This window comes from Ips typographus, linkage group LG5 (assembly GCF_016097725.1).
Source record: "Ips typographus isolate SLU linkage group LG5, UJ_Ityp_2.0, whole genome shotgun sequence".
NCBI lineage: Eukaryota > Metazoa > Arthropoda > Insecta > Coleoptera > Curculionidae > Ips > Ips typographus.
Window position 1 is genome coordinate 3,228,279 of NC_138426.1, and position 25,976 is coordinate 3,254,254.

A 25,976-nucleotide genomic window follows, 5' to 3' on the forward strand; every position below is an offset into this window, starting at 1 on the left:
GTTAAGTTTGGCCCTGTTTGGCCGCTAGAGGCCCTCAAATTTGATTACCTTTTTACGGACATTTTCCTAAATCTCTCAAAAACGGTTTGAGTGAGCAATGTGAAATTTTTACTATGTATACCCCTCAAAAAGACGCTTTTTTTATTTAATATAACATTTTTTCGTACAACTCACCGGTTGACCTTAAAAAATTAAAAAAAAAAACAGATTTCTTGACGTTTTTATAGGGGGTACTCCATAATTTTTTTGAAAAATGTTTGAATATTGAAAATTATCTTCAACTGCCCTTATTAGTTTAGAATAATGGTAGATATGTGAGGTAAAGTGTCAATCGGGTCTCGGAAAACGGTTGGTCAGGGGAATTTTGCAAAATACCATACATGTTTAGAGTTGACTTTTTGTACTCTGTGGACTAGGATTACACTCATTTAAACGCGGTCACAACTGGGAGAGTGTTTGAAATTCTACTATTTTTGAACACTGTATACGTTCAATCGTGTTGCGGTTAGCGCAAAAGCCCAAAAATACCCGAGAATTCTTTTACAATGAATTTGATGGCTCTGTTGCTTACCATCCAGTCGCCATCGGTCCCTGTTCATCCACAGCGCTTCTTCCAATTCTCGAACTTGTGTAATGATGCCTTCTCTCCAGCTTTTTCTGGGTCGCCCTCTTTTTCTGCTCTCCTGTGGTGTCCAGTTAAGGATTTGCTTGGGTAGCCTTTCTTCTCCCATCCTCTGGACGTGTCCATACCATTTGAGTTGCGCCACGTGTATGTCCTCTACTATGTCTGACATTCATAATTTGTTGAATCCGTTCATTTGGGATCCTTTCCGACCTTGATTTTCCACGGCGCGTCTCCAAAAGTCCATCTCGGTTATCTTTAACGAGTTCTCTGAGTTCGAGTTCACCTCACTGCCGTATATGTGACTATCCTTTTGATGATGCTCTTGTCCCATAGTACACTGTTTAGAAGGTTGATGTACACTGTTTAGAAGGTTGAAGGTTTCGGTCCCTTATTGCTTCATCCGTGGTACCGTCGTTCGTAATGTACATTCCCAGGTGTTTACATTTGTTGCAGGGTTTTATTTAACTTCTTGTTGTATGCACATATATTCGGTATTATTTACGTTCACTTCAAGGGCCCATTTGGTATATTCTTCAACTAATTTCCGGATCATATACTCCAGGTCTTCTAGTCCTGGGCCAAAATTACTTGATCGTCTGCAAAGCTCACATCGGTGAGAGGCAACATCCTTGCTTCAGGCCCTTATCCACTCTAAAACCTTTTGATATCTTTTTTGCTATTTTCATTCTAGTTGTATTGTCCTTATAAAGATTCTTTATGACTTTAATTAAGTTGACGTTGATGTTAGTCCTCTCTAGGACTTTCCAGATTTGTGGTATGTTATCGTATGCCTTTTTAGGTCCACAAATAGTAGGTGTATTTCCTGCCTGAAATGCTGTTGTCATTTCTATCGCCTGGGTGAAACAGAAGAGGTGGTCCACTGTAGATCTTCCCGTTCTGAAGCCGGCTTGTTCTTCCGCTTCAAAGTCGCTGTATTCATTTTCGTTTTTCTTAGTAAGTATTTTCCGTATACTAGAGCCATTGAGCGTTGTACTATGTGCCTCTGTAGTTGTCGCATTCTTCTCTGCTTCCCTTCTTGTGGTTCGTCGACATATAAGATGTTTTCCATTCGTCAGGTACTTTCATTGGTGGATGGTACTTCCAGTGGATGATGCAGTTTTGAAATAAGTCGGGAAGTTCTTGAAAAAGTTTGCTTACCAACGATTTTCCTTGGAAAACATTTTTTTTGTACATTAATCGTTATTTCCCCTAGATTGTCTTCTACGGAGAGTATAGTTGGTTTGAGTTGGCAAAACACAATAAATTATATGGGACATTTTGATATAACTCTGAAAAATAATAATTATTATTAAAATAGCTTTGCAACTGTACCATATAAGTTGATATTCACATATTCACTTTAATCACAAACAACATCACATTGACACTATACAGTCAAACTGAATAAGTATACTAAATTCGGGATTAACGATTTTTGTTTTTCCTTCAGATATGAAGGAGAGTTTTCTCAAGGATGGTTTCACGGATATGGAATATTTTGTAAAGCAAACGGAATGCGACATGAGGGTGAATTTCGTGGAGGAAAAATATGTGGATTAGGTAAGACGTTTTAAAACAAAAATTGTATGTATGTGCTTTGTCGACATGACCATAAAGCTTTAATAATTTTAATAAAAAATGTCACCTGGAGGTGGACTGCAAAAAGTTAAGATAGGAATGTCAATATGTTCTTCTCAGCCCGTATTTATCTTGGATGTAGGCCTTTTCCAAATCCCTCCACGCCTTTCTATTTCTAGCAGTCCGGGTTCAATTCCTTCCTGCAACATTCTGGATATCGTCTCGTCATCGTCTTTGGGTCCTACCAATGCTCCGTTTGGTCTCTCTTGGGCGCCAAACTAGTGTCCTATGTGCCCACCTGTGGTCGTCCTGCCTTGCCACATGACCAGCCCATCTCTAGTTCAGTTGTGCCACAAGCCTTAGAACATCTGTCACTTTAGTTCTTCTACGAATTTCCTCGTTGCGGATTCTATCCCTTAGAGTGATTCCTATCGTAGCCCTCTCCATTGCTCGTTAGGTGGTTTGTAGTTTATTGGCAAATTTGCGGGTAATTGCTATTGTCTCTAGTTCATATTTGAGAACCGGCATCACGCAGGCATCAAACACTCTCCTTTTCAAATTTATAGGAAATTCACTAGATTTAAGAATAAATCCTAGTCTGCCCAGGAGAGGCCTATTCTTCTTGCTTTCAGAAGATTTATTTTCTTTGCCAAGTTGAATTTTGTGGACTAAGCAAACATATTCCGAGACAACCTCCAGGGGTGGGTCGTTAACGGTCACCTGGATGTCTTTTGTACTCATGATCTTTGTTTTGTTCTAGTCCCATTTACAGCGATGCTCGATGAAGCTTCCGAAGTATGTTTTTAAGCTCTTCACCTGTGCTGGCAACGACCACAATATCGTCGGCAAATCGTAAATGGTTTAGACGCACTCCATCGATATTAATCCCGTTCTCTTGCCAGTCAAGCTTTTTGAAGACATCCTCCAGGGCAAGGGTAAAAAGTTTTGGTGAGATGGTGTCCCCTTGCCTTACTCCTCTTTTGATTGGAATACTGTCGGTTTTTAACTCATCATCTATTTTTACATGAATGGAAGCGTTATTATAGATTTGTTTGTATTGTATCTAGAGTCGATACTTGCATTGTCTAGGGATTCCAGAATTGCCCAGGTTGCGACAGAGTCAAAAGCCTTTTGGTAGTCGACGAAGGCCAAATGGAGTGTTATATTATATTCTGTGGCTTTTTCAATAAGAGTGCTAAATGTCTGCAGGAGGTCGATAGTACTAAACCCCTTACGGAATCCCTCTTGCTCGACCGGTTGGTATGTCCATCTTATTCGTCAACCGGTTGGTTATTATTATTTTATTAGTCTATAACTCAAACTCACTGTAATAATATACAGGGGGTTCCCTTTAAAATAAGTCGATGCAAACTTTTGGTATAACCAAACAATTGAATTTTAACTAAAAGTTTGGATTTCAGTAAAATTATACGTATTTGATGGTTTAACTGTTCCATTCGTGAGTAAAATGCCTCCTACAACGCTAGTTATGTTACTATTATAGCATATGCAATTTAGTACTTACATTGCTTATATCAACAGTGTGGATCAAAACTTTTGACAAATGTCTGTTATTTATTTACAGGTCTAACCACATTTAACGATGGGACAAATGGGTTTCCTAGAAACGAGGGCTTCTTCAAAGAATGTCAATTTAAAAAGAGGATGCCGTGTTCTGAAACAGTGCAAAAGGCGCAGAAAGTTGCATTTATGGCCAGAGAAAAGTACTTACCAGTTTAGGTTGTTAAGATACATTATAATCAATATCTATCTAAGTTACTTATTCTATATAAGGTTGAATTGTGAATGAATGAAAGTTATTAATATACAATTTATAGTTATAGACATTTCATATACCTATAGGATAGAGGGCATAACATCCGTAGAAACAGAAATCAGAAGGGGCGTTAGACAGGGGTGTGTCCTGTCCCCTCTCCTATTTAATATATACTCGGAGGCGGTGATCAGGGAGGCACTGGAGAAGTGTGTGAAAGAAGGCGTTAAAATCAACGGCACCCTCATTAATAATATACGATTCGCCGACGATACGGTCGTGGTCGCCTCCCACATCTCCAGAATATGATGGACCTCATCGTTGAACATAGCACACAGTATGGTCTACACATAAACGTTGCCAAGACCAAGGTGGTCGTGTTCTCCAAGGCACCAAGACGGGCGATCCTTCAGGATAACAACCAGGCTGTGGAACAAGTGCCGTCCGTTAAACATCTTGGAGCACTCGTCAACGAGAACAGTGACCCTAAAATGGAAATCAGATCAAAGATAGAACAGGCCAGAACGACATTCATTTCCATGAAGAACGTCCTCACTAGTAGAAACCTAAACCTAAAGCTACGCATAAGTTTATTGCGCTGTTATATCTTCCCAGTGCTACTCTACGGCTCCGAGAGTTGGACATTATGCCAAGCAATGGAGAACCGCATTGACGCCTTTGAGATGTACTTGTATCACCGTATACTGCGCATATCCTGGGTAGACAGGATAACCAACGAGGAAGTGCTAAGGAGACCAGGTAATGGTGAAGAACTGCTGACAACCATCAAAGAACCTCCGGCTCCTTATCGAAGGGCAGAACTCATGGCTAAAGGATGTACGTCGATGGTGCGGACGTGCATCTATAGAGATCTTCAGGGGTGCGGTTTCACGAACCATTATAGCCAGTTGGATCGCCAACCTCCGTAGGGAGACGGTGTCCTAAGAAGAAGATCCTAAGATAGCTATTTCACCGACAAACTGAGACCAGTCAAAACTTGACCAAAATACGTGTAACGTAACCTTTGCAACTTTTGAGCATGGTTTGACAGTTTTGACCTTATGGACAGTTGTCACGTGATTTCAGTAGACTATGAAGTGACAATTGCCAAAATAACTGTTAAATCTCAGAAAATCGTCTTGTTGTTAAAATGTAATTCTTGCAAATTCTAGTAAAATTTTGACAATGCTGACATTAGTGACAGACATCACGTGGTTCTATAGAGAATAATTTGGAGTAAGAAACTGACTGTTTTAAGCGCATTTTTAGAATCCTTATTAAATGTCCTATTCAATAAACTGAAAAAGTATATAAAAAGTTTCAGAACCAACGTAATTGCAATAACGTAATTAAAAACGATAGATTATATACAAAAAACAGGAGAACGGTAGAAGAACTACAAAAACGGTATACCGTTTTAATGGTAGACCTGCCAACATAAAAGTCAATGAGCAATGGGTTGAATATAAATCCAGTCAAAACCGTTACAACAAAGGGAAAGCTGAGGAACTTGAAAACGATCCAGAACAAGAAGAAAGTCGTGGACTTGGATGGACAACTGATCCAGTTGCATTTTTGGCTCAAAACCTACATCCTCTTTCGGGAAACCTGAAAGGGAGAACCGTTTGAGGTGCAACTCAAACGTTTTCTTCCTTCGCACCTTATATTCTCTATAGCGCGAGGTTGTACGGTTTCTCAGAACCTCTAGAGATGCCGCGGTTGAGGCGAGACAATGCTGCTGACGGTTTAAAGGTTGTAGAAAGTTGAAAAACGCGCATTATTGATAAAGACACCATTTAGCCTCGAAAAGTTTAAATAAATAACATGATCTACTTTGTTTAATTGTCGACCACATCCAATGGAATCCCAGATGGAGTTTGGACAGAAATTGTAAGAAATCATATCATTGGACCTTACTTTTCGCAGAGACATTGAACGGTCCAAGATATTTTGATTTCTTACAGCAACCCCACTTTAAGAATTGCTAATAATGAACTAATGAAACCAGTGACACATGAAGAAAATGTATGGTTACAGCAAGACGGTGCACCACCACATTATGCAATACAAGTTAGACAGTATCTTAACGAAGTAGCATTTCATGACAGATGGATTGGAAGAAGCGTGGATCAATTGAATGGCCTCCAGGATATCCTGATTTGAATCTTTGGATTTTTTTGGGAGGCCATCTTAAAAATGTTGTTTATTAAACTAAACCTGAATCAATTGATGATTAAAAACTAGAATTTGAAGAGACTGTACCATAAATAGGGTTCAGCGTGAATATATCGATCGTTTGAGGTACTGCCAGACAAGAAGGACTTTACGGAGAATCCATAATTGCACCAAAAATTTGGGGTTCTTATTTGGAAATGTCAACTCGAAGGTCATAAAAAGTGACGTTATACTAGATGTTAAAGAACCACAACTAACATAAATTAAAAAGAAAACATACTACATTTAATTTTGGTAAATATTTATTCAATAATATGCTTCTTGAATTATATAATATATATCTTCCTACCCTAACAATTATTATTACTTCCAGAGTTAATATAGTTTCATAGAAAGCATAATAGCAAACAAATAACAAAAAAGGCGACCTATACAACAGGTGTATAACATATGCACAACGTACTAGTAATTACTTTTTAAAGGGTAATTTTACCTGAAAATTCTTGAGATATATGGCATACAGCAAATCAGCTCTGTAAAACCGAACGTACAATCTGTAAGGTAATCACAGGAAATCTTAATATCAGTTATCAGTGTTGCCAATGCACAGTTTTACCACAGTAAATAATACCAGTAAGATCACTGCTTTGAAGTGTCTTAGTGTCGGCAAATGCTGCCGTTTCTTGTTATCGGTCGTAGATCATCTTATCAGCCGTTTACCAGGGTTGTTCACACATAATTACAATATTTTCGCTCGAAAGTGTTATACGGGGGACGACTTGCTTTTTGAGACGTGGAAGAAGAATAAATGCTCGGACCACTAGCTCCAGGCTTAAGGATGTTCCATTAGCTTAAAGGAAGAACAAAAAAAGCTCCATTACTCCAGCGACGTCACTGAGTGTTTAAAATCTCTGACACCCGAACACGGAGAACATCACTTACTCTCTAGGAGCATAAAGCACCAAGTAAAAGGTTGGTGCGTCAGGGGTGAGGGACGATGAAGCCAAGAGTGCTCCAGGAGCGTCACGCTTCGAAAACCCAAACATACAAAAGTCAAACTCAAATACCTACTATGGAGTAACTCGGGAGTGCTCCAATTGAGACACCATAAAGCGACTCAGACTAGGCTTTGCTAGGGAGCACAAAAATTGGGTTTTTTGTTTACAGATTAGTCAATTTTGTGTTAATTCCATCGAAGGCAGGTAAAGGTTATATCGCCGCCGAGGAAAACAAGATGAACAATTTAATTATTTTACTCTCACTGTCTCCTATGGTGGAGGCTCAGTGATGGTCTGGGGTGCCATATGCTTAGAGGCACGAACAGAGTTGGTGGTTGTTATAATAAGCTAACAGCTTTCTTGAAGAGTCCAGGGGTTGGTCGTTAACGGTCACCTGGATGTCTTCTGTACTCATGATCTTTGTTTTGTTCTAGTCCAATTTGCAGCGATGCTCGATGAGGCTCCCGAAGCATGTTTTTAAGCTCTTCATCTGTGCTGGCAACGACCACAATATCGTCGGCAAATCGTAAATGGTTTAGTCGCACTTCATCGATATTAATCCCGTTCTCTTGCCAGTCAAGCTTTTTGAAGACATCCTCCGAAGCAAGGGTAAAAACTTTTGGTGAGATGGTGTCTCCTTGCCTTACTCCTCTTTTGATTGGAATATTGTCGGTTTTTAACTCATCATCTATTTTTACATGAATGGAAGCGTTATTATAGATTTGTTTGATGAGGTTTGAGTATCTAGAGTCGATCCTTGCATTGTCTAGGGATTCCAGAATTGCCCCGGTTGCGACAGAGTCAAAAGCCTTTTGGTAGTCGACGAAGGCCAAATGGAGTGTTATATTATATTCTGTGGCTTTTTCAATAAGAGTGCGAAGTGTCTGCAGGTGGTCGATAGTACTAAACCCCTTACGGAATCCCGCTTGCTCGGCCGGTAGAGGAGGCAAAATAGCTGTATACTTGGGCCTTCAGGATCCTGAAATGTACACCGGCCATTGTTTTCGTAGATCTTCAGCTACAGTGCTGGCGAACTCTGGATCCAATATCACCAACATTAAGAGACACGGTGGGTGGAAGTGGACCTCAGTTGCGGAGTCGTACATTGAAGATTCCATCGCTGATAAAAGGAAGATTGCAGAAAATATTCTCCAAAAACCTACAAACAGTAAATCCCGATCAATACAACCAGATGAAAGGCAAAAAATAATTTGGGAAAAGCATCTAAAGGAACTGTTTCACTACAACAGAACAATGGTAGGACCAACGCTTAAAAAAGAGAGTAACCTTACAATCCTCACGACAGAATTGACCAGGGCGATCGCAGAAACTAAAAGCAATAAAGCACCAGGTGAGGACACTCTTGTGGCAGAACAGTTCAAGAATCTGAGTGAAGTCATTTGTTCAACGCTATTTATGAGAGCGGGAGACTGCCAGATGACTGGGTGAATTCTACATACATCCCTCTCCCTAAAAAGAACAAAGCGAGACGGTGCGAGGACCACAGGACCATCTGCCTTATGAGCCATGCAGCAAAGATTTTCATGAGAATCATTTTAAACCGCATACCGCATGGATTTAGAAGAGGCACAGGCACAAGGGAAGCCATGTTAGGTTTAACCCTTATGGCAGAAAGATTCTTTAACTAGAATGAATACCCGCCCTCAGTTAACAAGTATCATGAAGATAAGAAAAACACTCTACCTGTCTACCTGGGACATCTAGTGCGGCACGATGAGTATGAACAACTTCAAGTAATACCAGAGGGAAAAATTGAAGGTAAACGAGGCATAGGGAGCAAGAAAAAGTCCTGGCTAAGAAACATAAGAGCAATTTGAAAGCACTATAGATCTAGCCACTGGATCTATAGTGCAATTGAAAGCACTATAGATCCAGTGGCGTAGTAATTTTTTCAATAAAAAAATCGCTAATAAAAATTCTCCATTTTCTATCAAGAAAAAGTATCGTAATATGACCTGAAAACTGAAATAAATATTTAAAATTTTCTCCCGTAATAGACATTTCATTCCTAATAATTTAAAAAAAAAATCATTGAAATCGGTTAATAACCTAAAATTTTATAGGGGTGTTTCCATTCTAAATGGGTCACACTGTAGATATTAACACATTGACTTAAAAATATCAATAATCCAAGATGGACAGTCTTGCACCCGACACCAATATCTCAAGAATTTACTTGCCTATTTAATTATACTAACAACTTGCAGCAAAATCAAAAACCTAATGCTCCAGATGGCTTCAAAGAACAAACGCATTTTTTCATTTTACTTTGACAAGGTTTAGTAACACACTAGTTATTTACGTGTCAATGATTGAAAGAAGGAGATTAGGCCCGCGGCTGTTTGAGACTCGGTCAAGAATTTAGTCTTGAAAAATTGTTTACTCCCCGTTGTTTTGAGAGACGGACCATAAAAATAATCAAAAGCCCTAGGACGTAAAGTCATATTGTCCGCCACTAGGCGGAAACAACTAGTAAACAACTATTACGGTACGAGTAGAATGTTTAACTTGAACATGCTTTGTTGATACCTGAAAGGTAGCGATTTAAAACGACAGTTCCCTTTTTTAACAGAAAATGCAATTTAAACTCAATCGGCTCAAATAAAGCAAAGTAAAATACGCACGCTTGCTTCTTTAGACCATCAGTTTAAGCATATAATGTGTTCACTTTTATTTACGTTCCAAGAATACTTCATAAAACGACATATTAATACAAAATCAAAATACAACTGTTAAAAATAAAAAACTTCTAGTCCAATTTTACCTGTCCCCACTCTTGGTTCATCCATTCCAGAGCAGTTATTACCGGGTGACAATAAAAAAATAGACAACCAAATTGTCACGAATGTGACATGAAGGTCTATTAAGTTTGAAAGTGCTCGATATTTTTATTCGATTCTTCGTTAAAAATACTACATATAAGTTATGTTTTAATTTTATTCAGTACTTTTAAGCTACTTTATTAAGATGTCAAACCAGAGAGAAAAAATTTTGGAGTTACATGAGTTGGAAAAGCGTTTGATCGATATTGCGCGAACGTTCGGCATCGACAAATCTAACGTCCGACGAACCATCAAGCGGTTGAAAGAGCTCGGCCATACTGGTTGCCGTCCAGGAAGTGGCAGAAAGCGCACCGCTAAAACCGCTAAGAACCGAGAGCTCGTCCGAGAACGAGTCATGCGAAATCCGAGGGTCTCCATGCGAAAAATCGCTCGTGAGACTGGTATTAATCGGGAATCAATCCGCCAAATAGCCAAAGAGGATCTACATCTCAAGCCATGCAAGCTCCAAAAAGTTCAGCTCCTCACCGACGATAACAAGCGCGTACGGCTTGAAAGATGCAAATGACTCCTTGGTCGCCACGCTTCCCTTCAGTGGGACAAAATCCTCTTGTCAGATGAGAAGCTGTCCACCGTTGAACAAGCCCACAATCGCCAGAACGATAGGAGCTGGTGTGTGGAGGCCCCGGGCACTTCGGCCATCGTCGAACATCGCCAAAATCCCGCCGCTGTTATGGTTTGGGCCGGAATTTGCGCCAGCGGCAAGACCCATCTCGTTTTCGTGGAACAGGGGATCAAAATCAACAAGGACGTCTACTGCCGTAACATGCTTGATACCGTCGTACTTCCGTGGGCTCAGCAGCACTTTGGCGATGCAGATTGGACGTTCCAACAGGACTCTGATCCGGCCCACAAAGCAAAAGCGACTCTTCTTATCGTCCCATAGGTCTTTCTTCTGTTATAGAAGAACAAACTGGAACGAGTTTTGGAGAGGGAAGGAATATCGAATTGTCAAATGGGTAAAGGTGTTTACGATACGGTTACTGTCCTGATTTCCAAAATAACTTCTGCTAGAGCAAGGGGGGATCGAGCAATTCTGGTCTTAATGGACATGACTGGTGCCTATGAGTAAATATTGCTAAACTTTATGATAAACTCAATAACTACAATGTCCCCATTGTCATTTGCCGACTGACCCGTGATTTGTTTCAGTCAAGACTGTTGTTTGTTAGACATCCCACTGACGTCCTGTTAACTGCTCTAGGGGCTTCACACAGGGTTCCCCTTTATCGCCGATTTTATTCAATGTGTATGTCAACTCGATTCAAGATTGTATTTCAGCTAACGTAACTGCTGTGCAATATTGCAGATGATCTGGCTCTTTTGATCGCTGGTTCCCGTGTACAGCAAATTCTTTGAATCGTACTCTCCAAAACTTGCAAGAATGGTCTGTTTTTCATGAAATCCATTTCTCTCCCCACAAATCAAAGGCTATAATTTCCACGCTAAGAATAGTCATGAGGTGATACCGTTAAAAATATAATAACGAAGAGGTAGTTCGCTGGGAGACACATGGTATCTGGGGGTAGTTCAGGATGAGGGCCTAATTTGGAGGGATCAGATTCTAAATATGTCCACTAAAGCTAGTCGCCCATTAGTCCGTCACGGCACGTTACGGACCGTACCGTCAAAAAGACGGACTATAATAAATAGATTTCCGTTGACTAGTACGGAAATACGCAGCCATATCAGTATATGGCACTGTCCGTTGACGGACAGCACCGGGCCGTGCCGTGACGGACTAATGGGCGACAAGCTTAAGGCGACCAAAACCATGAACATTTTAAAATACCTTTGTGGGACGTGGTGGGGAGCTCACCCTAACACCATGCTAGTCTATAAAGCTTTTGTAAGACTAGATTTCGGAGCATTAGTACTGAGTAGGTGTTCCAAATCCCAATTAAACAGACTAGATAAAGTTTTAGGCCCTGAGAATTTGGCTGGGTATTACGAGGTCTACTCCGACAAACATAATTCTGTCGGAGACGGCTGAATATTCTCTGTCAATTCGAAGGGATTATTTAGCGATGAGATTCTTAATTAAGGCGAATACAACACAACCCAGTCACCCAGGCTGACACATCAACATCACAGATTCTGGTCGCGATTTCCAGACTGATTAATGCCTTTGATAGATTGTCTGACTTGATCGAGAAGGTTAAATCCACACCTACTGCTCCTTTCTTTTATTATCCCCTTGTTAAAGGTCGTGTTACTTTTATAAAGTTAAATTTGCCCAAAAACGCAAATAATGCTCTATCATTCCTCGTGGAATCTCAACAGTTTGTGGATAGAACACTTTTTTACTCAGATGCTTTTCCAGACGAGGAAACACTTCCGGACAAATGCAGTATATGCACAGCTTGACCATTTCTAGGGCTTGTTGATCTGATTAATGAATATTCCTAGAGCTGTAATTTTTTTTTTTCGGATAGCTTATCAGCACTTCGTCGTTGGATGCTAGGAAGGATGATATATTGCCCTTCTAGTAAAACGCATTCTGGTGACAATGAAAGCAGTCCATCCAAGAGTTATCTTAGCTTGGATACCGAGTCATACAAATTTTTTGGAAACGAGATGGCTGATTAACTTGCTAATAAAGGTAGAGAATCTACTAGTCATGAAGGTTAAGCTGGGTTACAGGAAACTTTTTCCTGTAATCAAAGACATGTATGGAAAACACAATTAATTTCAAGAGATAAGGGAAGATTGTATGGAGAAACGCAGGTGAGTAGTAGTAAAACATTGCATTTTGGCTTTTGTTTTGGGGCAACAAAAAAGCCTTTCAAGTTTCAGTTAGTGTTCAATTAATAGTATATTGTACAACAAGGGTGAATAAGATGTCCCTATCCCGCGAAAGGCGGAGATTTGCCCGTGTTTTACAGGCTATTTGTTCTACGACTAATTGGAATTACTTACCAAATTTCACACAAATGAACACTCAATGTTTGAAACGTTTCCGTGTTTACATTATCACTTTTGACGCAGCCAAAGTTCGACCGGTGTCCCGGATTGTCACCGTGTGACAGCTGATTAACTTCGTCTTTTAGGTAGGTTGAGGTGTTGAATGGATTTGATTCATTGTAAATTGTAAGTTTGTATCATTTGCTTTATCATATAATAAAGTAGATGTTTTTATTTTTTAATTGAACACTAACTGAAACTTGAACGGCTTTTTCATTGCCTCAAAACATAAGCCAAAATGTAATGTTTTGATGCCAAGTGTCAGTGAGGATGACAATGAAAAGAATTCTTTTGTTTACGTTCAAGATTAGCTGTAATTGGTCTATTTCGTATCGCACGCTGAAGACTGCCTGTGATTGGTCTATTTCATATCGCACAGTTGTGGAACGTCTAGGATTCTATATTCGTTCAACCGGTGGCAATTGCCTACTTATCCGTTCTCTAAACTGTTAAGGAATGAACCAATATCCATGTAGGAGTAGAAAAATAACTTTTCCCCCAAACTAATTCATTTTGGAAATTTAAAAAAAAATTCTATTGAACATACATTCTCCGCTATGCGTGCAATCGCGTGCTGAAAAGTATTGCTTTCCAAACTTATTAAAATTGTGGTTATAGATTTCACTAACGAAAAAGTTAAAAAATGTATCAAAGTTATGCAGATTTTGATTATTGCATATCCCACTACTATTTTGGCTCTATTGGTAGTTTATCTAAAGCACTTCTTGCGACGTAGATAAAAAGTGAAAACATTCTAGTAATTCATATAATTATTAGACACAAATTTAATATTTACGTCATTACGCATGTAATTTAAATTTTTACTATATTTTGATTATTGTGTAACTACACTGCTCCCAGAAATTAAAGCATCAACCATAACATAACAAATAAATCGCTTTTTCCACGTAGCTTAATGGATTAAGTCAAATATCTCAGTTAAAGATAGAGATGTGATGATTTAAATATACATCAAATCCCAGGATCATATTCACCCTGTATTTGCATAATATTGTCATTCTAATAGCATTTAAAGTGTCAGGTTGGTTGAGAGAAAATAAGTTACATTCCTGTAAAAAAATAATACAATTTCAAAAGTTAGCATACTTTTAGGTGGCGCGTTAATTTCTTGAAGCAGTGGGTAAATGTAAATATTGGAGAGTTTAATACTACGTTTAAACTTGTTTTGCTTACTACGATTAATAGTTAACTACGATTAAACTATATTTGAGTTCTTTCGCTTATCCTTAAAACGCATTTCTTACAAAATCTATACAGTAATAACTATCACAATATCGACATAGTCATGACTAGAAAAAAATCAACAGACTAAAAATGAAATCGTAACCTTTCGTAATAAATTAAGCAAACAATATAAAAAAATAATTACGTAAACTTAGGTAACATTCAAATAAATCAAGGAACAGTTCAAAAAGTTGCGATTATTAATGCAGGAACCTATAGGTGCTACAAATTATCTATATGTACAAAAAAGTGATAAAAACCTAACAATTTACGGTTTAAAATACTATTTTCTTGTATAATACTTTGAATCTTTATTTTTGTAAGAAACTAAAAGTTGTGGGTTCTCTCTAGTTATTTAATTTTACTGACCTAATAAATTAAGCAATAACTTTAATTAACTAATCTACAGATTCCTGCATCAAAAAAACAAACTTACCTATCCAATTCGCGTGAAATTTAATAAACTTTTTACAGAAACTGCAAGTGAACTGTATGTGACGGCCATTCCTCCATCAACGATTTATAAGTATCCATGCATCGTATACTCAACGGATCTGTTTCTGGAATGGTACTTATAGGAAAACTATCCCCCTAGAAGAATAGTAATAGTAATACAGGGTGTCCAGTAAGCACATGATCAAAAGGATACTGTGACATTATTTAGATCGAAAGGTGACGATTTGACGTAATTGTTATTAGAAAAACCAAAGCTATTGATGGTCAAAGTTCTTGAAAAAAAATCTTTTTTCGGAAATATTTGGAGAACGTTTTGATGGATTTTAATGAAACTCGCTGTGGACTTGTCTCTAAGTAAGCTCATGCTTTGAATGGCGTTTTTAGATGAAGACGTTGTTTGAGCATGTTTGAACAGGCATTTGAGCTCACAAACTATAGTTGGCTTCAGTGATATTTCTTGTAGTTTATCAAGTCTGCATCTGTAAGTTCTGCAGTTTCCTCGACTCATAACTTCTTCAGTGGTGTTTGTCACTTTTCCTCCAAGGTTCCCATCCTGTTTTTCATCTCGCTTTTCAGTTCATTAATCACACAATCCAGTTTTTGTTCTTGGTCCTTGATTTGTCCTTTTATGTCATCTAGCTTACGATCTTGGCTGGCTTGCATTTCCTCTAGTTTTTCTTCTTAACTGATTTGCATTTCTTTCAGTTTCGTCTCGAACTGGTCTTGACTCACTAGGTTAATTTTTATCTTTTACTGGCTTGCTGTCCTCAAATTTATGGCTTTCATTTTTTTCTAACTTTCCTTTACTGTCCTGACTTTCTTGGCTTGTTTTAATTTCGTTTATCATCGCCATAAGCTGTTTCATTGCGGCCTCCATTTTCGCACTTTGTATTCTCACAAACAGCTGAACTACGACGTTCGTTTTGGTAAACATTACAATATATGGAGTAAGACGAAATGAACTAAGACTATACGAGGTAACACCAAATAACTGTAGGTCCATTTCGTAACAATACTGTGTCACTGAAGATAGATAATTTTATCTAGCATTTAAATCAGATTTTATCCAGCTTTTTAACAATCAAATTACTTTCAGAACAAACCAAAAAGAAAATTGAAAGGCAACAAGAAGAAGAAATTATAAGAATGGAAAACACCTTGAGTGGAAATCCACTTCCAATAGATTACAGTTCAGGAAGATGTGGTGGATCATAATGTTAAATGCAGACGGGTGAATGGGACAGAATCCCACCATGGGAAAGAGAAATTGAAAGGCGACAAGAAGAAGAAGAAATTAGAAGGATGAAGAACATTTGGAGTGGAAATCCACTTCCAATAGATTACAGTTCAAAAGGAAGTAAAGTGGATCATAAGGTTACATGGAGATGGAGTGAATGCGACAGAATCCCACCATGGGAAAGGGAAATTGAAAGGCGACAAGAAGAAGAAGAAATTAGAAGAATGGAGAACATCTGGAGTGGAAATCCACTTCCAATAGATTACAGTTCAAAAGGAAGTAAAGTGGATCATAAGGTTACATGGAGATGGAGTGAATGCTACAGAATCCCACCATGGGAAAGGTAAATTGAAAGGCGACAAGAAGAAGAAGAAATTAGAAGAATGGAGAACATCTGGAGTGGAAATCCACTTCCAATAGATTACAGTTCAAAAGGAAGTAAAGTGGATCATAAGGTTACATGGAGATGGAGTGAATGCGACAGAATCCCACCATGGGAAAGGTAAATTGAAAGGCGACAAGAAGAAGAAGAAATTAGAAGAATGGAGAACATCTTCAGTGGAAATCCACTTCCAATAGATTACAGTTCAAAAGGAAGTAAAGTGGATCATAAGGTTACATGGAGATGGAGTGAATGCGACAGAATCCCACCATGGGAAAGGGAAATTGAAAGGCGACAAGAAGAAGAAGAAATTAGAAGAATGGAGAACATCTGGAGTGGAAATCCACTTCCAATAGATTACAGTTCAAAAGGAAGTAAAGTGGATCATAAGGTTACATGGAGATGGAGTGAATGCGACAGAATCCCACCATGGAAAAGGGAAATTGAAAGGCGACAAGAAGAAGAAGAAATTAGAAGAATGGAGAACATCTGGAGTGGAAATCCACTTCCAATAGATTACAGTTCAAAAGGAAGTAAAGTGGATCATAAGGTTACATGGAGATGGAGTGAATGCGACAGAATCCCACCATGGGAAAGGGAAATTGAAAGGCGACAAGAAGAAGAAGAAATTAGAAGAATGGAGAACATCTGGAGTGGAAATCCATTTCCAATAGATTACAGTTCAAAAGGAAGTAAAGTGGATCATAAGGTTACATGGAGATGGAGTGAATGCGACAGAATCCCACCATGGGAAAGGGAAATTGAAAGGCGACAAGAAGAAGAAGAAATTAGAAGAATGGAGAACATCTGGAGTGGAAATCCACTTCCAATAGATTACAGTTCAAAAGGAAGTAAAGTGGATCATAAGGTTACATGGAGATGGAGTGAATGCTACAGAATCCCACCATGGGAAAGGTAAATTGAAAGGCGACAAGAAGAAGAAGAAATTAGAAGAATGGAGAACATCTGGAGTGGAAATCCACTTCCAATAGATTACAGTTCAAAAGGAAGTAAAGTGGATCATAAGGTTACATGGAGATGGAGTGAATGCGACAGAATCCCACCATGGAAAAGGGAAATTGAAAGGCGACAAGAAGAAGAAGAAATTAGAAGAATGGAGAACATCTTCAGTGGAAATCCACTTCCAATAGATTACAGTTCAAAAGGAAGTAAAGTGGATCATAAGGTTACATGGAGATGGAGTGAATGCGACAGAATCCCACCATGGGAAAGGGAAATTGAAAGGCGACAAGAAGAAGAAGAAATTAGAAGAATGGAGAACATCTGGAGTGGAAATCCACTTCCAATAGATTACAGTTCAAAAGGAAGTAAAGTGGATCATAAGGTTACATGGAGATGGAGTGAATGCGACAGAATCCCACCATGGAAAAGGGAAATTGAAAGGCGACAAGAAGAAGAAGAAATTAGAAGAATGGAGAACATCTGGAGTGGAAATCCACTTCCAATAGATTACAGTTCAAAAGGAAGTAAAGTGGATCATAAGGTTACATGGAGATGGAGTGAATGCGACAGAATCCCACCATGGGAAAGGGAAATTGAAAGGCGACAAGAAGAAGAAGAAATTAGAAGAATGGAGAACATCTGGAGTGGAAATCCATTTCCAATAGATTACAGTTCAGAAGGAAGTCAAGTGGATCATACGGTTACATGGAGATGCAGTGAATGCGACAGAATCCTACCATGGGAAAGTCTTAGGGTTTTGCGAAGACAACTTGCGTGAGAGTGTTTGCGTCTACGCTGCGCGATATCCAAACGAGTTCCAGATTACCGGACATTTGCAAGGATTGAAAGAAGTTTACGGGAGACAGGGCAATTTTGTGTTAGAGCCGTTAACCGTGTGGGTTGTCCTCAAGTTCGTAATGCTGGTGTTGAAGAGGACATTTTAAACAGGGTCGCTGAAGACCCAAATATTAGTAGTCGCCGTTTAGCAGTGGAATTTGTCGTACCAAAAAGTACAGTTAATTGCATCACAAGACGGCAGATCCTTCATCCATATCATGCAACGCCTGTTCAGGAGCTTCTACCACCCGTTTTTGAAAGACTTCGGTTTTGCCACTTTATTGAAGATGCGCGGGCACTTCACTGATGAAGCTGGATTTACCAGAAGTGGTGTTTTTAATTCACATAATTTCCATCATTACGCAGAAGAAAACCCTCATGTGAGGCGTATTAACCACTTTCAACTGGACATTCTTCTGGATCCTTATATCCTGCCCCATCGCTTGAATGGTGAAAATTATCTTGAATTCTTAGTGAATACTTTGCCTGTTCTAATGGAGGATGTTCCTGTCAATGTGCGTGCTGAGATGTGGTTCATGCACGATGGTGCTCCTCCACACATTAATAGAAATGTAACTGCACATATAAACAACACTTGGATCGGAAGGAGAGGGAGAGATGTTCCTGTCGAATGGCCCCCTAGGTCCCCCGACTTAACACCATTAGATTTTTCTTTATGGGGTGTCTTAAAAAATAAAGTTTACGCTACTCTTGTGGAATCCGAGGAAGAGTTAATACGTGTGGTGCAGAACGAGGCGAACGTAATTCGGGATGATGCAGAAATGTGGAGGAAGGTTCAATTCAATTTCATTCGAAGGATCCAGCTATGCATCCGAGAAAGTGGTGGGCATATCGAACATTTGTTGTAATTTCTATTATTTTGAGAATCTTCTGCTTTTGAGATCTGAGATTTGAGATTTTATTTTTTTTTGCCAACGTCAAAACTTTGATAGTTAGTTTGTAGTTATCAAATTAACTGGCGGCTACGTTATTTGCAATAAAAATGTGTAAAATGGTAAATAGCAGGGGGACACAAAAAACATTTTTTGCGGAAGAACTATGAATGCTAGAAGATTTTACCAAGAGTAGTAAAGCCTTGAAAAAGGACCAATACATCAAATTAAATAATAAAACAATAATTTTAACGACGAAATGAACTTAGCACTTGCCAAAAGCAAATGGACGTGGTTGTTTCATCAAACCATGAGTCTTACAGTCCACAAGCAAGTCCACAGCAAGTTTCATTCAAATCCATCGAAACGTTCTCCAAATATTTCCGATTAAATCAATAATATCGCATCGGTAATTTAGTTTTCTTAGAATGGCAGATATAAACTAACTAAAATGGTTTTTAAGTTTTGAAAAGTGCCTTGGTAGGAAACTTTAACTCATTTTCGTCGAAAGACATGAAAAACAATAATAAATAAATTTGAAACACCTTTTTTGGTTATTTCAAATTTTGAACCTAATATCTCATATCAGATAAACGTAGCACCTTTGGCGCATAAGAACTGTAGTACTATGGTACAGCTGTTTGCTATGACACTATCCACTGAATTTGTAAACAAGGGCCGCTACCATTGTAATGGGCCTATCCCACATACCATAAATTTTTGTTTTAATGACTGGAATCGAAAGAATAGGATGAAAAAACTAATTTTTCATATTCTTGAAGAAAAAATTATGGTCGTAAATGTTCCTACATTAGTTTGAATTTGTCCATTAAATTTAAAAGATTGTTTTGGCGCGCATGTGACGTACGTAATTCTGGGCGATTTTATTGGCTGTTGCACGCCATCTGTTTCACTTCTTGTCGCTGATTGGTTGATAGTGTAGTACGTCACCGGCGGCGGGCGTTTTAAACATGATGGTCCGTCCACTTTGTGTGTTCGTCCAAGTTGTTGTTTTTAGCTGTATCATTCAATCCAATCATAGTTTCATAATGTTGTCAGTGCTAATTAACAATCCTTTTTATCGCAATATTTATCAGTAATATTTTGTCAATTTACCGTTTTTCGAACGTCTCACTTTGTATGCTCGATCGTGCCTCGGATCGACAATAAAAAATACCTTTAAGGAATGTCACCTTTCCGAAGGTTCTGACCGGATCTATCGTGGTCGGTTCGCGTCTTCGATCACACGATTGTTCGCTTGGTTTACCGCATATTCGTTATAACGCACCATCGCCGTGAGTGACTGATATTAATCCACATCACCACGTAATCATCAGCATCAGGGAGGCCTCCACGAATTGGACCAGATTTAACCAAAGGTAAGAGTTTTCTTGAAGGTCGCGCGATACGATACGTCCACTAATCTCTCTCACGAGCCGAGAAAACAAAGTTAACTCACTAATAAGCCAAAGCACAACACATGAGATTAATGTAGTTTTTATCGTCATTTTTTTTCTATTTAGACTTAATATTTTTGAAAACAAAAAAATACGGGTATAATATTTTCAATCCGTCTTTGTAGTTATGAAATAAAATAAAATTGTGGGACAGGCCCATTCCTTTATCATGGAGATCGACTCCTTCCATGTGGCTGTTATAACATTTATAGTAATTTCTTATTTTTCTTTGCTGGTGTATCTCCGTGTTGATCACATGGGTTCAATATTGTAATGATTGCTTATAACAGTAACGACCCTGTTCCCATTCCATCTAACTAGAGATATACCTGTCTCACTGTCATACACAGAATCGAAATTACGTACAGTCGTGTTCATAAATCCATCCAAGACAGAAAGTGGTTAGTAATCAGCAAAAGTCAGATATTGTCAGTAATACAAATACTTCTACAGATTTTGTTGTAAGACGCCAAATGCCACAGCTTAACAGTGTACAAAGAGCCCAAATTATAGCCTATTTGGTGGTTGGTCTCAGTATAGGAGGTCACTTAACAAATGTTAACAAAAATACAATTCAAAAGGTAAAAACTCCATGGCAAACTGAGGTAGACCAAGAGCTACAACACAAGCCCAAGATAATCAATTAATACATTATTTGGAAGAAAATCCCTTTGAAGTCGAAGATTGAAGGAATCGGATCTCAAAAATTGTGTGACTGCCAAAAAAGTTATTCTGAGTAACGAGCAAGCTCGGATAATTTTTGCGCTAAATAATTTGCTACGAGAAGACTGGGAAAGGGTCTTACAGAGGAAAAAGTCTTTCAGTCATCATTTAATGGACACATTAGAGTTTATCGGCCTGAAAATACCAGATATGATGAAAATTATGTTAATAACTCGGAAAAATCTGGAAGATTGTCTGTAAACGCATGCTGGGTAATCAATGAGAGGTTAACGGCGAGCAATTATAGAAAACGTTATGTTACCGCGGGTTTTGAAACGATTTTCCGGACGTAATTTTATCTTTCAGTAAAACAACTGTCCGGTCCATACTAATGGTTCCAAGAAAACAACAATGAAACCTTATTGTGGCCCTCACAGAGCCCGGACATAAATATAATAGAAAACGTGTGGGGTCTAATGACAAAAAAAAAAATTTACAAGGCAAACTTTAGACTCACCAACCGAGTATCGCTGGTCAATTTTCTTCAAGAAACTTGGACTGAATTGATAGGAAATCCTGATTTGATTAGAAACTTTTACGACTCTATTCCCATCAGATTACAGAAAGTTTTACAACCAAATGGTGCCATCACTAAATATTAACGTTTTTTATTACTTTTTTGTTAATTTTATTCATAATTGGTTATTGTTCTTACACGAATTTCAACGTAAATGATAAGTTTATTTGATTATATCGATCAAAAAAGTAGCTTTATTGTCGGAAACTTAAAGTCATTGACAAAGCCCTGAAAACACATACAAAAACAGCAAAAAAAGAACATACATAATTATTACACTACACATACAATATGAATCACACATAATTACACCTTACAATTATTAAAATAAAAACAAAACAAACTGGCCGCTCACGTGGAGAGGAAGGTTATTGAAAAGTCTCTTGCCACCGTAAATAAGCGACGACTTAATTTTCTCCGTGTGAGGAATGGGAAGCCTCAAAACGAATCTACTGCAAGTCACCGAGCCGGAGCCCTCGGACAACCCCCAAACTTGCCACGGACAAGACAAATCGTCTCTAAGATGAAAATGCAGCACAAGGTGAGGATACCATGTTCAATGAAGAGGGGTCTAGATGAGGCCCTGTATCCAACACGACACAAGCACCTCAATGCTCGCTTCTGCAGGAGAAACACAGAATTGAAGCGGCTTCGAGAACAAACTGCCCAGAAAGCTATGCCGTAGCGGAGATGGCAGTCCAGTCAATCAGTGCATAGTATGCACTCCTAGCTACATGGTAATCCAGATTGCCAGAAATTACCCTCAATACATGGCAACCCGACGCCAGTCTAGAGCACAGACCGTCCACATGCTCAGCGAATCGAAGCGAGTCGTCAATAATAAGACCAAGAAACTTGTTCATTCCAGGGGCGCACAATGGCTCACCCTCAACAAAAATCTCCTGCAATGAGCATCCAAAATGTAGGATCTTGGTCTTACTGATATTTAATGATAGTAAGTTGGAATTGCACCAATGTTTGATTATGGAGAGGTCCCCATCAATAGTGGCAGTCAATGAATCGCCGCTCTTGCCGCTCCAAAGAATGGTCGCGTCATCAGCGAAAACAGTGAATTGTCCGTTAATAGAGAGCGCATCAAGAACAGCAAAGGTCCAAGAACAGAGCCCTGAGGGACACCCGAAGTCAACATTAACTCTCCAGAACCATGGCCCCCAATGAAGACCTCCTGGCTCCGGCCGGATAAGAAAGAGCAAAACCACAACAAAGAAGCGGCTCGGAAGCCATAAGCTTCAAGCTTCCAAAGCAAGATCTGGTGGTCTACGTAGTCGAACGCCTTCGACAAGTCGCAAAATGCCGAAATATCGTCGGAGTTCATGCGACCATACAGATCCTGAAGAAAAGAAAAAATAGCATCATTCCCCATCGCTGGCCGGAAGCCAAACTGAGATGGGCCGAGAAGCTCATGACGCTCCAGAAACGACATCATCCGCCTCTGGACCGCTTCTCCAGCACCTTAGACCGTGCCGGAAGCAGGGCAGTCGGTCGATAGTTAGCCGGGCAGGAACGGTCACCGGACTTGTAAAGAGGAATAACGTGAGTCCTCTTAATGGGAAAACTGCCTTAGAAAAGGATACGCTGATTGCATCTGCGAGAACAGATAAAACATTGTCAGGCAGCGCAGAAACAACCCTCATAGAAATCCCATCAAATCCGACACAATTTGACAGTTTAAAAAATTTCAGTATGTCAGCAAGCTCGTGCGCGCTTACAGGACCGAGAAAAAATAATTGGGGCATAGAAAGATGCCCAAGGTAAGATCTAGGGTCGCTGGAGCCCGAGGGAGGGAATGTCCCCAGCGAGGGCAGCCGCCACCCCGCAGTAAAATGATTTGAACACGACAGTACTTCTGTATTTTTTAGACATATCTTTTGCAGATATTAAAAGTCAATGGCTAGTTCTATTTTCCCTAATTGATCGAGTCGCAATGTATCCCTTTGCTGTGAGAGCAGGAAATTATATACGCTAGAGATTTAAAAAAATTATCAAAAAATATCTAATGCGCAATGTAATAGAAAGAGAAAGATGTGTCGCTTGGTGCTTTTTTGAGACCATTTGCGACCGTAAAAATGGGCCTATTCCACATATCATAAATTTTTGTTTTAATGACTGGAATCGAAAGAATAGGATCAAAAAACTAATTTTTCATATTCTTGAAGGAAAAATTATGGTCGTAAATGTTCCTACATTAGTTTGAATTTGTCCATTAAATTTAAAAGATTTATTTTGGCGCGCATGTGACGTACGTAATTCTGGGCGATTTTATTGGCTGTTGCACGCCATCTGTTTCACTTCTTGTCGCTGATTGGTTGATAGTGTAGTACGTCACCGGCGGCGGGCGTTTTAAACATGAGATTAATGTAGTTTTTATTATCATTTTTTTTCTATTTAGATTTAATATTTTTGAAAACAAAAAAATACGGGTATAATATTTTCAATCCGTCTTTGTAGTTATGAAATAAAAAAAAATTGTGGGACAGGCCCATTATTCCTAATTCCTAATTCTTGAAAGCAGGGAACGGAATTCTCAAGAGAACTGGTGAAAGAATATGACAGAAGAACCTGACAATGGCTGGTTCCTGTCACATTCTACAGGTCTTTCTCTTGATAATTCCCTTCCCTCATTTCAAGAATACGCACCCTGATGAGTTGGTTCATACATTCGACCAACAGTAAATTTTGACATAAGTTTTCAAGCTGACCAATGTTCTTTGAATTTTTGTTTTTAAGGACGTTTGCACATATTACCATTACTCTTCTGTATTAATAACCCAGATGTCTTTTAAAGAAAATTGACAATCCATATTATAATTGATTCCGAAAGGCGACATCGGTGTGGAAAATTGCACAAAATATTCTTATCAGAAATGTTCACAGTCGGCAATTACCTACTACCTTTTACTAGGCAAAATCACCATATTCTTCATAAAAAATTTGTTTTTTGTGATGAACATGGCGTACAAAATTAATGCAAACTGTTGAAAATGAGTTAATGACAACTGTAAATATTGTAGAACATGTTCTACATAACGTAAAATATATTGCCCATACGATAAACCTAATAAAATATTTTTAAGTATACTTACATTATCAGTTCCATAGATCCACAGCATTTCCAGGTTAGATATAAATGTTTCCAGTTCACAGTTTGTCGAAAAATAGATGATCAAATCGCCGCTATACTCGTGTACTTCCCTGCACGCAAATTCCTGTAATTATAATTGTAACTATTTATATGTATGTTATTCAGCCGAAGCGAATGTGACACAGTCTGATAGATGGTCATATGGTCGCTTTTGTCCTCAGTTTGTCTAATACTACATGGTTGAAAAGCCCAGAGACAGAAAATTATAAAAACCTACAGGATGGTCAATATTTACCGGTCGTAGTAAGTCGGACAGATAAAAAAAAACAGTTAAAATAGTTACAATTTTTATGTTAAAAATTATGTTTCTTTAGTTCTCCTCACACCTATAATAACAGATGATCTTGGTCAAAAAAAAATCTTGGTCAAAATAGCAGGTGTCGTACGTCATTGAGAAGAAAATTTTAATATCTCTCCAAAAATACAAAAATACACAGGAAACTGTAAATTTTTTTGTTGGTGAATTCTTTTCAAAAAGTTCCGGTAGAAATGTATTTTCAGAAATGAAAATAAGTGCATCTGAAAGACACGGTGTTGTCTGAAGAAAAGTCCAAATTTAGAAAAACTCCCTAGAGAACATGTTACTAAAACAACAGAAAGAGACAATCCGTTTCCGTCATTAAGTTGTGTCAAAAATGTCAAATTTTACCCTCAGACACCTCAGAGTTTGTCTATCTCTATTTAACAATGTTGTCTCCATTTAAAATCATCTAATTTGACCCACCCGGTAAGATATCTTCGATATATCTCTAATTACATCTATATTGATCGACATTTTTTTCACTTGTATGAGCATGATAAATAAAACTTACCAAAATACACCAGCTCTGCTCAGAAGAAGGTAGTCGAAACGCTACCAAATCAGTGATAGCAGCACATGACAACGCCTGGGGGCCCGTAACTGGCTCTTCTTTGAAATTTGGAGGTAATAATGAAGCAACACTAGAAGGAAATGCTTCTCTCACAGTTAGAATATGATCGCTTGTCATTAGAAGTGAACAAGACTGCGTTGCATTCGTATCTTTTCGACTGTAAACCTGCAAAACGAAGGTATTTTCTTTAGTTGCGCTTAGTCACTCTTAGGGTCGGTATTTCCATCTGCTAATAAATTTTTCCCTATAAGTACAT

The 25,976-nt window shown here is 38.6% G+C and overlaps 2 protein-coding genes across 5 annotated transcripts in view; one reads left to right on the forward strand and one right to left on the reverse strand.

The window, feature by feature from the left end:
• Positions 1-4,044, forward strand: part of rtp (MORN repeat-containing protein retinophilin) — a 29,278-nt gene extending 25,234 nt beyond the window's left edge. For both annotated transcript variants that reach the window (XM_081981038.1, XM_081981039.1), the window contains exons 3-4: positions 2,076-2,185; positions 3,789-4,044. In XM_081981038.1, the coding sequence (XP_081837164.1) occupies positions 2,076-2,185; positions 3,789-3,943 (265 nt within the window). In that variant the 3' untranslated portion in view covers positions 3,944-4,044. The remainder of the gene's footprint in view (positions 1-2,075; positions 2,186-3,788) is intronic.
• A 2,392-nt stretch (positions 4,045-6,436) lies between these two features.
• Positions 6,437-25,976, reverse strand: part of prd1 (pleckstrin homology domain-containing protein pruning defect 1) — a 58,797-nt gene continuing 39,257 nt past the window's right edge. Inside the window, exons 15-18 of one of the 3 annotated variants that reach the window (XR_014178495.1) lie at positions 25,661-25,885; positions 24,790-24,912; positions 10,088-14,811; positions 6,437-10,031 (exon numbers count right to left, since the gene is read on the reverse strand). Coding sequence is in view for 2 of the 3 variants with exons in the window: in XM_081981023.1 (XP_081837149.1) it covers positions 14,689-14,811; positions 24,790-24,912; positions 25,661-25,885 (471 nt within the window). In the remaining variant the exon portion in view is untranslated. Of the gene's footprint in view, positions 14,812-24,789; positions 24,913-25,660; positions 25,886-25,976 lie in introns of all 3 variants that reach the window. The other 2 variants (XM_081981023.1, XM_081981022.1) reach the window with 2 other exon arrangements.